The following is a 14,840-nucleotide window of genomic DNA, read 5'->3' on the forward strand; positions in this document are numbered from 1 at the left end:
TTATTGCAATAGTGTGAGAGTGAGTGTGTGTGTGTGTGTGTGTGTGTGTGTCTGTGTGTGTGATTTGGATTTCTAACATAGCTTTAACAATTTTCCAGTCATATTGCTATGATGTCTGCAGTGTGGCAGTTTATAGTTATGTCTAGCACTGGGGCATCATGCCACAGACATGTAGCATCATGTTCCACCCAGTCACAGAAATCATGACACTAGGCTGACCAGTCCTAACACTAACCTCTTAATACTGAGCACCAAGCAAGGCAGCTGCTAGTAACAATTTTATTAGTCTTTGGTATGACTTGGTTGGACTTCAAACCCACGACCTCACATCCAAGGCATATGCTTTTACCACTTAGGCCACCGAAGTGGTCTTGCAATAATGTCAGTGTCCAAGGAAAATATGATTGTATAGTGCTGATGACAAATTTAAAGTGGCAAACTGTGAAAGGAAGTAAGATTATCATATTTTTCTTGCTCTGGTCCATTATGTACAGGATCTTTCCTTTGTCTCTTTAAAATGTTGTGTGTCTTCCAAAATTTGGATGGTGGGGGACACATTGTATCCAGCCCTTGGGATCCTTGGTTCAACAGTGTTTTATTGAGTTGTACTTTTTATTATTTTGTCATATTCCTTCTTTTATTAATTAAGGCTAAATTTTAACATGTCTTTCAGTTTAATGCTCATTGTGATTAGTCAAATGTAAAACATGCAGCATCCAAATCCACAAAATACTGTCAGAAACTTTGACATTACTGTGATGTCATGACTCTCTGTGGAACTAAGTACCACAGAAAATTATTTTTAGCTAATTTTTGACTGGATATTTCAAACTGTGTTAGAATGGGAATAAAAATCTTATGAATGCTTCTTTACTGTTATAAATATCCATTTTGCTTACTGCGCTGATTTTTCCCCAGTAAAATAAAATTAGTGACAATGCAGGCCATAACTAGTCCTAGAATCCTTAAATACAAGTTTATTATCTTTAATTACTACATTTTAGAAATGGAAGCACAGGTCATTAATTGTAATTGCAGGGGTCAAGCTAGACTTGAATTTTAGGGAGAAGTGACTTCTCCTTTTGGACAATACATGGAGAAGTGAGAGCTCAACAGGAAGAAGTGGATGCAAAGCAAGAAATGCAATATATATATATATATATATATATATATATATATATATATATATATATATATATATATATATATATATATATATAATCTGTGTTCTCTTCAATACTTTATTTTCAAGTAGAAAATTATTCAGAGTAATCACTGCATATATTTGTACCCAGGTGGAGGGTTAATTATCAAGATCCTGAAGAGAAATATAGTGTTTGAGGAGAGGGACTTGACTGGAGGACCTCCAGCTGCACAGAATGTCAAACTCAATATCCCCAAGAAAACCAAGTTGTTTGTTGATCAGACAATGAGAGAAAGGGAAAATGCAGTCGGTAAGTACAAAAAGGATAAACTTGTCCATAGCATGATTTTAAATGTAGTCAAATATTATCAGAATATCCTAAGATTATGTCTGGACTTAAGACATTTTTGGGGGCCAGACTGAAGTCAGACTAAAAGCTTATCCAATCAGATTACAAAAAGTAAAATTTTAATTTTAGAAATCCATTACAGGCCTAGTATTCACCAACAGAATTTAAGTCTTGTGTAGAATCCATAAATTCATGTGAATAAACTTCAAGTCTAACATGACTGGTCAGATGCCTTAAATCTAACATATTTGTAGTATTGGATTCTGAATTTTCCAGAATCTGCCAGTAGCTCATATCTGACAACTCTCATGGCAGTAGAGAAAAAAATACTCCTGATTTTTGGGGTCATTCATGCCTACCTCCTGATCTCATAATATATCACAATTTGCAGAGAAGCCCTAATTATTTCATTATTTTGCTGAAAACAAATACTGTATAAACAGCTGTATCATACTCAATCCACAGAAGCCATGCTCAGTCACCTGTTCATATTGTTGTGATGTTTTTCTGTGTCACTACTGGAAATACACGTACATATTTTATCTTCATTTGTTCTTGGTTGAAATGAAATATTACATTTTGAATTCAAGTAGTATTAATGATCTTATCTGTTAGTCTGTTATGGTAACATTGACACATCACATGAATTCTGACCCAAGTCCAGAGATCATGACAGCTGCAAAAAAGGCATGGCATTCTAATGCAGAGGATGATTTACCAAAATGAAAGATTGAGAAGGTTATAAGTCAGGATCATGTGCTGTCAGTTTTTTTCTGTGCATTGTCCTTTGTATATATTATATTGTTAATATCTTGTATGTGTTTTAAATATATACATTCATGATATTTGGTTGTTAATTTTTAATGTCTAAAGCATTGTTTTTGTACCATACTCATAATTTTACTACTAAACAACTATTTAAAGTTGAATGTATTTTGTGGTATTTTGTTGAAAATGATGCTTATAAATGCAGCAAAAAAACACCCTACTTTAGGTCCTAATCTCCTTATTTATTCAGTCTCCCTATTTAGCTTTTTAAAAAGTTCATAGCTTGTAAGGGTTGAACTTATTGTTGTTGAGCTTATTGTTGTTCCCATGTTGTGAAGAAAGTTAGAGTGCTTGAATCCCTCAAGGTTTCTGGTATCCATGGAAGATGTGTCTGGCAGAGCAAGTGAGGTCTAGTGCTTTGTTAGAGGTCACTGAATAGGGACTCAGAACTCTTGACATCCTGATAATGACTCCACAACACCTTTGATTTAGGTTACACTGCCTCTTTAACATAAATTAATTTGTGCTTCTATCAAAATATTTATATTTTTACACATGCCTTTAACTAAAATAATCATTTCTCTCTCTCTCCCTCTCTCTGGGTATTCATGGAACAGTTTGATATAGCAGTCATTAGGAAAACCAGTCAGTTTTAACATATCTGAATGACTGTTAAAGTCAAGAATAGTTCATTTGCAGACAATTTATAAGCTGTCTGTTTATATTTACTTAATTATCATCATCATCGCTGCAAAACTTATGTTTATTTGTCTTTTGAGTTGGAAGTTACCATGACATTACTAAGTTGGTTGCTGTGAATATGTGACTGGCTGGTCAAGCCGATTTGTGCTCTGAACTGCCTGTAGGACACTTGACAGGAGATGCTGTTTGAGTTTGCCTTGATCGACAGAATATGTGCTGCAGTTCTGAAATTTCCACTACTTGTGCTTCTGCACTGCTTCAACAATTCTTTTCCATTCAGTCTGTAGCTCCATTATGGATGGGACTCCACCAGGTGGAGTGATCCTGGGTACAACCTTCCCTAGACTCAGAGTGTTGAAGTGTGTCGGGGATGACTTGAGGGATTCTTTGACTACCCTGAAATCACTTTCCATCCTTCACCTTGCTGTAGAAGTTCTTTTGGTAGTTGCTTGTCTGACATCCTGGTGATGTGGACAGTTCATCTCAAATGTGATTTCATCATTAGAGTGTGGATGCTTGGAATGCCTGCCCAAGTGAGAGCCTCGGTTTCAGGGACCTTGTCCTGCCATCATACCCTCATCAGTTTCCTCTGGTAGCCTACATGAAAATGATCCATTTTCTTGGCATGGTGTCAGTACACTTTCCAGGTTTTGCAAACACACAGCAGGATCAGCAACACATGTCTTTATAGACCTTAAAAAAACATCATCATGTGTTTAAAATAAAAATTCTACATTATTGCTTTCCATTTATGAATTAAACATTAGGAATATAGTCTTGAATTTTACACTGAGACAATCGGTAACTTTTAGGAATGATTGCTTTCCATTTATTTCGGCTTACAACCATTTCATTTATAACCTAAATGACCCCATCTTATCTGTTAACCGTTAATAGTGCTTTATGAGATGGCTCTTAAAAAATGAAGCATTATGTCTATATAAACTAATTTTATATTCTAAATGATTCCATTTGTTCCTGGTTTCATAAAACCTCTTTCTGAGTATGTACTTAAATCAAACTCTTGTCCCGCTTTCAGAGTTATTTAATGAAGCACATGTGGGAAGAATTTGTGTTTATTTCAGCATACCATTAGTACATTCAAAATATAAGATTCCAAAATTGGAACTGGATATGTACCCAGAGTTCAGATGATTTATAGACGCAAGGGTTGGAGTATTTTGCAGTATTTTATTGTTCATGGCAGTAGGGAATTTTTAAAATCAACAAACCCTCCCACCCCACCTGCTTCTAATAAGACTGCAGATATTTTTTTATATCATGTTCCAAAGATCACACATACTCTTCACTTGGAAAATATGGATATACATTTTATTCCTTGCAAAAGCTCTTGTCTCCATCCCTTGTTTCTTTTCCTCAGCAATGCACAGAACATTCCAGAGGGACCTGTACTTGTTACGCCTGAGAGCTGCTCGAGAGTATGCCAAGGCCCTTGACAAAAGTATGAATCCTATCTCCTCTGATCCTACAGAACCTCTCAAGCTTGCAGCACAGGTAAGATTAGTAAATATATACTGTTGGTAATTGTAACTGTCTTTTTTGCTGAACCTAAATGCTAGTTATCTTTGATAGTTTTATATACCTGCCATAAAATAGAGTGTATAAAGTTATGATGTTTTCCATCTGTCTGTCTATCCATCGGTCTGTTTAGAATTAGTTTTTGCACAATAAGTTGTCCACCATTTTTGGCTCAAAGGTCAAGGTCAGTGTCACTGAAAAAAGATAAATAGTTTCTAATAACCCCAGTTTTCCACAAGTTAAAGTTACAATACTTTGAGAATACCTTGGTCTTGGGGTAAGGAAGAACCCCATCAGTTCCAGGCATAAAAGCTGAAAGGTCACTGTGACTGAAGGAAGAAAAATAATTTCAGCATAATAACTCAAGTTCTCCAGCATCTTCAGTTACCAAATTTTGTGGACTACTTACACTTGGGGTAAGAAAGAACCATTTTGATAATTGGCTTAAAAAGCAGGGTCTCTATAGTTAAGAAGAAAAATGGTTCTTCATATGAACTTGATTTCTCCACCATTAAAAGTTACTAATCTCTATTGGTAAGAAATAACCTCATTGATTTCAGGTTTGAAATTTAAAAGGTCACTGTGACTGGTGAAAGAATTTTTTCTGCTCAGTAGCTCAAGTTCTCAAACATCTACAGTTATCAGCATTTCTGGATGGCTTTAATTTGTGCCACTTAGAACCCTATCAATTTGAGGCTTAAAAAAGATCAAATGTCAAGGTTACTTTGACTGAATAAAGAAAAATAGATTCTATACAATATCATTAGTTCTACACTCAGACCTAGGCCAAACTTGTGGATGACTTTTAAGGAAGAAACTTGTTGGTTTTGGGTGAAAAGGTGAAATATAATGGTCAGTGTGGCTGAAAGAAGGAAATGGTATAGGCACATAAATGCCACTGATCTGTCATGAGGATTATTAAACACAAGGACATGCATATAATGTTCCATTCCAGATACTTTTGTTTCATTTTTCAAGGGAGTCAATCATGGATGAGTTATATTAATCATACAAAGTTTTGAAATCCAGTTATGGATGATGACACAAATGTGAAGATGTCAGGTTTAAATTCAGTTTGTATTTGTGTCATAAAGACATGGATTGAATGGCACAAGAAAAGACTTCTTTAGTTGTAGACCTTTCTGTAATTAGGAAAAAAGACGTTTTTTACTTGTGTGCTTGGATGATATTTGATGATGATGACAAAGGATAGATATTTTCAGTACTCCTTTAAATTGAGTTTTTTTTCCTTTGGTTTAATTCCCTTGTTGTCACGATGTGCAGATTTACTGTTTTGGATTATCCATGGATTCTACTTAAGTGCTTTTGGACAGCTGTGACTACTATTTTAAACACTTATAATCTGAAAATAGGTGGATATGTTTTAGAACTAATAACCTTTTTTTCCATCACTTGCATTTCAATAACATTTATATTCAGAATATAACATCACAGTTTCCTTTACTCTGGTACCACTCCTGCTTCTGAGTCAAGCCCCATAGCTGGTACATGGGGTTGAGGGTTATGCTTTTTGAGATGACAATATATTGTCTTGGTTGCATCATTATTATTAAAAGCACAGAGAACTGTTTTCATTTGTTATTGTTTTTTAAATAGAAAATGAACAACAATAATATTATTTTGTTTTAAATTATTATCTTATCATCTGATATTGATATTTTATTTAAGTTTACTACCTGTTATATCAGAGGCAAGGTATTTCAATCACATGCCTGTGGAAGTATTTGTGTGTACCATCTAATGGAATTCAATGAATGTTTGTGAGAGCATTGAGACTGAAACAAGGAAATCATTCTTAGATTTTTTAGCTTTTTGGTCAAGAACCTCTGGGATAAGGCCATATTGACTAAAAGTTACATTATGTATGCTGCTAGTAGGACAAAAGAGTTGCAAAGGAAATCATTATCTCACTACTGTGTTGTCCACAGTACAACACATAACAATTCTGGGCACTTGAGGAAATATTAACAAGCAGGTAGAGTTCATATATGGATGCCATTTTAGTTAGACATTGTCAGACATATAAAACACAAAACATAAACTTGAAATTTCTTTACAGGATGCCCTAAACAAACTGGACAACTGGTGCACATGTAATGTCATGGTGGTAAATACTGGTAAAACTAAAATATTACTTATCTCAACACAGCAAAAAAGAACAAATCTTGATAGTGATGAACTATGTCTAACACGGAAGGATACAAATTTGCAAATGGTCTGTCAAGATAGACTACTTGGTGTTTTGGCAGATAATAACCTATCATGGACTGAACATATCAAACATATCAGTAAAAAAGTCAATTTAAGTTTGTGGCTTCTCAGTAGGATAAGACATTTCCTCCCTGAAAGGCACAGAAAACTATTGTATAACAGTTACATACAGCCCAATTTAGACAGGTGTAATACAGTATCGGGTAATTCAAATGATAAAAACTTAACAAAGCTGGCACATCTTCAAAAAAGATCATTTGGGCTAATATCAATCCAGAAAGAAAGCAAGGAAAATTTAGCTGGTAAGTTAAAAATATTACCTATTAAAGACTGAATCCATTTGAGAAAAGCCAAATTAATGCATGGGATATCCAATAATAGTGCTTCTGAACATTTACAATCACTATTCCAGTATAGGCTACCTGGTAATACTCCCCACGTGCGATCCATGTCTACCAAACAGTATAAAATTCCCAAACCAAATAACGAGTTATTTTAAAAAAGTTTCCAATACTCTGGAACTCTGCTCTGGAATAGTATTCCAGTTGAGATTAGAAATGCCTACTCTGTCTCCTTCTTCAAACCCAATATATTCAGTGGCTTCAGATATGCAGCTAAAATAAATAAATTCCTTTGTATGAGGGTCTCAAGGTAGATTAGTTCTTAGCTAATTGTGTTACCCTCTTATAATAAAGTCATTATTATTATTATTAATATTATTATTATTATTATTATTATTATTATTATTATTATTATAATTATTAGGCATTTTGATTGTCAAAACAATTTTGTCTCAGCCAATATTGGAAACATGTATTTCTGCCAAGTGAATAGATGTATATCTGTTTATCATCAGTTATAAAGGCTTTGTTTATTACAAGATTCTCAATTTATGTTTTAGGTCCAAGGGATTGGCCCAGTATTCAAGATGACAGTCAATCTCCAGAACACCTCTCTCAGTCAAGCATCTGTCAATTTGCTTATCACTTTTGACTTTGATGATAAACTGTACAACTTCAAGAAAACATACATTCCTGTAAGTTTCAAGCTACATTTATATTTACATCAGATTATTTTGTTGCGAGATTTGCCGGTGTATTAGACAGAGATAGATAACTTATGTATGTAATGGCTGGCATAAATAATCAAATAATAAATATGCATGTTGAAACAATTATTGAGACAAATGTTAGGTAATCAATATTTTAGGAAGTCATGTCTCCATTCAGATTACTTTATACTGAGCCAGTTTTAGTTATACCAAGTTAAAAGTTTCCATAGTACTAGTATGGTGTCATGCCCTGCGGTGTGTTTGTTATACCATGTAAATGAATCCTTTAGTACTAGTCTGGTGTCATGTACTGTGGTTCTTTTTTTGTAACATGTAAAAATCCTGTAGTACTAGTATAGTTTCAGGCCCTGTGGTGCTTTTGTTATACCATGTAAATGAATCCTTTAGTACTAGTTTGGTGTCATGTACTGTGGTTCTTTTTTTATAACATGTAAATGAATCCTGTAGTACTAGTATGGTTTCATGCCCTGTGGTGCTTTTGTTATACCATGTTAAAGGATCCTGTAGTTCTAGTATGGTGTCATGCCCTGTGGTGCTTTTGTTATACCATGTAAAAGGATCCTGTAGTACTAGTATGGTGTCATGCCCTGTGGTGCTTTTGTTATACCATGTAAAAAGATCATGTAGTACTAGTATGGTGTCATGCACTGTGGTTCTTTTGTTATACCATGTAAATGAATCCTGCAGTACTAGTATGGTGTCATGTACTTTGCTGGCATTTGTTATACCATGTAAAAAGATCTTGTACTACTAATATGCTGTTATCTATTGTGGTGCTTTTGTTATACCATGTAAAAGGATCCTGTGATACTAGTATGGTGTCTTGCACTGTGGTGCTTTTTGTTATACCATGTCAAAGGATCCTGTAGTACTATTATGGTGTCATACACTATAGTGCTACTTGTTATACCATGTCAAAGGATCCTGTAGTCCTAGTATAGTGTCATGCACAGTACTCACTTATGTTATACCATGTAAAATGACCCATAGCACTAATTATGTATAATACACTGTGCTGGTTTATGAACATAATTACCTTCACACTTTTTAGAGCCCAACTGAAAGACAGTTAAAATAAACAATTTTTATCACACAATTGAGACTTGATAATCAGTACAAATTTTGGGTTTAATTAGCCAGCCCAGTTATGTGTTGATACTATGGCAAACCTGTTACTTCTTATTTTTATATGCCAAAGATAAACTATTTTAAATATGTAAAAAAATATTTTTGTATGTCTAAAATAAAGGCTTATTTTACCACTGTAATTTTTTTTCACATATGTGAAATTAATTTTCACATATAATTTCACATTTGAGAAAATTTTATGCACATGTGAAAAAAATATTTATAAATTTTGTGCTCAAAAGTCCAAAGGTCTTGCTCACTGTGAATGCAAGAAGGAAAATGGTTTCTATACAATAACTTGAGTTCTCCACCATTTACAGTTGCCAGGCTTGGGGTGAGGAAAAGCCTATAAATGTCAGGGTCAAAAGGTCAAGATCACTGTGACCAATAGTAGAAAATTGTTTTTTACAGAATAACTCAAGTTCTCATGTTCTAAAGTTACCAAAAACTGTGGATGGCCTGCACACTTGAGATAAGGAAGGAACATATGAAATTTGAGCTCAAAGGGTCACATGTTAAGGTTACTCTGACTGTAAGAAGAATGATTTTCACACAGTAACTTATGTTTAAAGGAGAATCCTGTTGAATTTAGAGTTAAGAGATTATCATCACTGTTACTGAAATAAAAAAAATGGTTTCCACACAATGTTAGTTCTACATGACATACCTGAACCAAACTTTGTGAATGGTGTTCACTTATTTAAAGGAAGAAGACTATTGATTTAGGGACCAAAAGGTCAAAGGTTAAGATCATTATACAAGGAAGAAAAATTGTTTCTGCACAGTAACAGTAGTATTACATCATAGATCTAACACACACTTTGTGGATGGCTTACATATAGTGTAAGGAAGAAGATTATCCATTTCATGGTGCAAAGGTCAAGGTCTCTGACTGAATGAATAAATAAATATGGTTTTTGAGCCAAAGTGTCAATTATCAATTAGATATGGGATGGGTTTGTAATGTGCCACTCACAGTACTCTCAATTAGATGTGTAAAGTATTTTAGATATGTAATTTATTTCTTTTTTTCCATTCGGAAAAAAAATGGTTTACATTTTATTTTCAAATATAAAAATAATAAATTTTTTGTAAGAAATAGGAAATGCCTTCATGAATGAACTTTGAAACAACCTTTTTATATCATATAATTACCATTTGAGTTCATGCACAATGGCAGCTAAATGGAATAACCACTTTCAATAAGAACCAATGGGTAGCTTTCTATTCTTTCAAAAGTACATCATGTCATTGATTGAATGCATGTGTAATGTATAAGAGCAATTTCAGAGTGCTTTCCTGAGCATGGCAAAGGTAACTGCTTAATCTAGATTGATAGTATTTACACTGCCTTTATTGAATCATTCCCCATTGCAATCCATAGTGGCCATTAAAGCATCCATTTCATTATAAGACTCAACAACCATTGTTTGATTTAAAATTGTATCATAGTGTACAATATTTTTGAGTTTTGATCTCAACAAACCAAAGCAAAAACATGTTTGCATAATTATTGTGGAACATAATTATGTAAATTTAGACCTATTGTTATCAAACTACAACCATGGTTAATCAGATATTTCATTTAATTTAAATTTCTTCAACTTGAGATTTTTGTTTTACATTGATCAAGAAAACACTTGGGCTAATTACTGGTGCACAATAGGTACATGCAGATCCTACATAATATATTGTATTGTGTTGTATGTGTTATAAAACACACAAATTTTATATTCAATTAAATTTGGAGATATGCTGTATTTACAGGTACCAATGCTGGTTCCAGGGCTGAATTATGCCTTTGAGACTTTTATAGAATGCTTGAGTGACAAGGGAGTATCAGACAATGTGAAGGTATGTTCTCCATGGTTCATACAACCTTGAAAAATCCTTGAGTTGTTTTGAAAATTCCTTGAATTCTGGAGAGAAAAAGGTTTTGTCTTTAATATTTTCCAAAACCTCTTCATTTTATCTGAAGGAATATGAATCACAAGCTAAATAAAATATATACATTTTTGAATAAAGAACTTTTTGTTATTTATTTATTTTCCAAAAATAATAAATAAGTAACTTAAATGCAATAAAATTGGGTGGATCAGGTAACTGATGACAGATAGTTACCAGATGGAATAGCATCCCTTTGCTACCATTGGTAGTTTTTATTCTACTTTTGTAGTTTATGCATAAATAAACAAACTAGATATTCAGAAAGTTTAGTCTTGGTTAAGAAAAATACTCCTTAAATGTTTTTAGAAATCATTGAAAATTCCATGAGAGTCATAGAAAAACAACTCCCTGGGGTTGTAATCTCTTCTAAACTATATATTCTCGTGTATAAAGCATACCACCTGTTGCATACTGCCATAACAGATCAGGGTTTCTGCTATTTGTTCTAAGATTGTGCTTCCATGTTGTTTATAAATTGCATTGAAGGATACATATATAATTCTTAAAATGTTGATTATATTGCATGTAATGCAGTCAGGGATTTTATAAATCATTGTTGTTCCTGATTTTGAAATTCACACCTTTAATGTTTTAATTGCAGGTATTTGTGTTGAAAGAAGGAAAGAGCATTCCAATCATAACTGGAGTGATTAGCATGCCTGTTAGTGAGACACTGGTTGTTGTATAATAATAGTACAACAGACTCATGATACCATTATGGGGCTTTCTTCATTTTAGTTTGTTTTTAGACAGGAACTGTCCATAATCATCCATATAATATTCAACTTAGTCCACGTTTGTGTGTGTGGACATCAGTGTTTACTCTGTGCTTGTGTATGTGATTTGCTGAATAAATGTGTACAAGATGTACAAAACATCACGTATAAAGATTATGGAAAGTCATTTCTGCAGAAACATGACTAGGAAACAAGTTTGTCCATATGACTGACTATATTTTATAGTGAACTTAAGTAATTCATGAAGAATTTCCAGCATAATTCAGTAATATTTGCGAGTATCAGGTTGATATATTTGCTAATTTGGTAATGAAAATACCAAGTACTGATGTAGTATCAGAGATGAAATTTTCCTGGGGAACCAATTTTTGTGGTTTTTATATTGTCCAAAACATAGAATTTATAGATCCAACGACAAATAGGCCATTATGTGTGATGATGACCCCACCTCTCATTTTCTTACTGTCTTTCCTTCCTAGAGATTAACAGAGCTAATGGTATTTGATAAATACAGGATCTCAAATGGGTAACAATTTAATATTGAATTTGTGAAACGAGTTGAATAATGTCAAGCTTTTGCAAGCCTTGGCAAGCGAAAGCTGGATATTACTTAACAAGTTTCATAAATTTAATATTAAATCATTACTCATATGAGATTCTTTTCATCACATAGTTTTATTTAAGTAGAAATAATTTAGATAGAAAGAAGAACAAATGATTTAATTCATTCTGACAGATGCTGTACCTTGTGATAAAAAATAGTCCCAAACAAAGTTGAAATTAAAAGCATATTATAATTTTTAATAACTATAATTAAACAATAAGCTTCCATCCAAATAAACAGAACATTTTACAAAAGACAAAACATTTGTCAACACAAAATGTCCACATCACAACTGAACATTACATTGTTGCGATATTTTTGTGAAAAGAAGATTACTGGGTGCAGAAATACACATATTTACTGTAATGTATTTGTGACCAGATATTTGGAGTATTTGATTTGGAACATCAGGTTGTACAGAAGAGATAAACAAATCTATTTCTGAGTCAGACTTACATCACTTATTTGCCACGTAAATATGCTGTGGTTGGATAAAGTTCTGTCAGCTGGGGAGACTGATTTATGTCTACATTCTTCTGTGAACAGAGGTAGGTTTATTTAATTCACCAAGTTCACATTAAACCAAGTTTGTATATAAGGTGGATTCCATGCTACAGATATACTGCCCATCCATCCCCACCCCTACCCTCATTATCATCGAAGCAATACCGGTAGTTTTACTTGTTGTTATTGTTCTTATCTTGGGGGTTTTGCCATTTTTCATGTTATTATATGTTATACATGACATATCAAACCCCTGTGGGGGGTAAATTGGCAATTGAAACAGATGAGACCATTATTTCCCAATTCCCTTTCGCGAGTCGAATAAAAAACCTGGGCCAAAAATGTTCATTGAAAACAAAAAATTCCAGAAGGCGGGGTTAAAAAATTTTCCCACGACCACAGCCATTCAGTAAAGAAAATATTGCACAATGGATTCCATGCTACAGATATACTGCCCATCCATCCCCACCCCTACCCTCATTATCATCGAAGCAATACCGGTAGTTTTACTTGTTGTTATTGTTCTTATCTTGGGGGTTTTGCCATTTTTCATGTTATTATATGTTATACATGATATATCAAACCCCTGTGGGGGGTAAATTGGCAATTGAAACAGATGAGACCATTATTTCCCAATTCCCTTTCGCGAGTCGAATAAAAAACCTGGGCCAAAAATGTTCATTGAAAACAAAAAATTCCAGAAGGCGGGGTTAAAAAATTTTCCCACGACCACAGCCATTCAGTAAAGAAAATATTGCACAATGATTTCTTGGGCTTATTTGGACTAATCAGAATCACATAAAGTGATGTGTTCACATGTATAATATCAAAAATATGAAACTGCACACACTGTAGGTAATGTGTACTGACTATGTGATAAATTGATATCAATACTGTTATCTGGTAATAAACTATTAGCTTTTACTTGTGTTCATTTTATTTTAACCCTTTGGAAAAGAACTGAAAAACATTTTATATTGTTTCAATGTACATATATTGATCTATTCATTCACAGTCTAAATCTCCAAAATTTCACTTATAAAGCATTGCTGATATTGAGACATAGTTATCAATCCATTATAATGCAATAGACTTGAAGCATATGGATACTGTGGCTGCCTTTAGTAGTATGTGTATATATGGCTGTCAACTGTTGTATGTGTGTAATTAGATGTAATAGCATTGCCTACAAATGAGTATGTATGTGCCTATTTATTCGAAAAGTAATTTTAAAAAAAAAAAATCAAATTCCTCAGTTCATTGAAAAAGTATTAAATAACACAACAATATCGATGTAAATATGCAAATAAAACTATATGTTACCATTCAAATAATTTAAACCATCATGTTGATTATGTGTACTAGCACAGCAGTGAATATCACAGTGAAAGAAACAAAGTAAAATCTGTTGTATAACTAGAATGAGAACTATACCAGTTGAAATAACTAGAATAATTGAATTGGAATGAAAATGTCAGATCATTAAATCTACTTATGTACAATTAAACTTTCCTTGCTACATAAAATTAAAACTCTTTATAATGATAAGAAAATAATTTATGTTTTATAATTTGACTTAATAAGTTTACACTCATTTATTTGAAATAGACAATCATCCAATCAGTTTTATTTTATATAAATTGTAATACTAAAACATTTAATTTATTTACTTTAATTTTGATTTCTAGCAAAAAGTTTCAATAGTAAATTAAATCTCCAACAAATTTATCATAATTGTACCCATGTAAAAAGAAACACTATCCGGATCAAGTGCTCTATGATTATCAGTTATTTTTTCATAATAATCTACAAGCTTTTTAGCCATTCATGCAATGACAATCCAACAAAAAGTGGCGGTTGACCATGATCACCACACATTATTACAGCAGTATTTTTTTGTCAACAACCAATCAAGAAATGTTTTTAATGTTTCTTATGACACTGTACATATTTCATCCCAAACAATAATCCTTGGAATATATTTTTCTCCCATTGAAAGAATTTGTGATAAATATCTTTGATTTCAACGTCGGCGGATTCAAAATGATCGAGTATATTTTCTTGTTTTATTCTCCATTCGCCCCATGATGCATAAGTGCCAATATTCAATTTTT

General features: G+C 33.1%; 1 protein-coding gene across 1 annotated transcript in view; it reads left to right on the forward strand.

Annotated features, from left to right (window-relative positions):
- LOC149808327 (BBSome complex member BBS1-like) overlaps window positions 1-13,650 on the forward strand; it is a 42,197-nt gene extending 28,547 nt beyond the window's left edge. Inside the window, exons 11-15 of the mRNA XM_089975875.1 lie at window positions 1,296-1,454; window positions 4,345-4,478; window positions 7,636-7,770; window positions 10,702-10,788; window positions 11,483-13,650. Coding sequence (XP_089832001.1) covers window positions 1,296-1,454; window positions 4,345-4,478; window positions 7,636-7,770; window positions 10,702-10,788; window positions 11,483-11,569 — 602 coding nt within the window. The 3' untranslated portion in view covers window positions 11,570-13,650. The remainder of the gene's footprint in view (window positions 1-1,295; window positions 1,455-4,344; window positions 4,479-7,635; window positions 7,771-10,701; window positions 10,789-11,482) is intronic.
- The last annotated feature ends 1,190 nt before the right edge of the window (window positions 13,651-14,840 follow it).

The sequence above is a fragment of the Sinohyriopsis cumingii genome, chromosome 1, assembly GCF_028554795.1.
Source record: "Sinohyriopsis cumingii isolate HCF-2022 chromosome 1, ASM2855479v2, whole genome shotgun sequence".
NCBI classification, from domain to species: Eukaryota; Metazoa; Mollusca; class Bivalvia; order Unionida; family Unionidae; genus Sinohyriopsis; species Sinohyriopsis cumingii.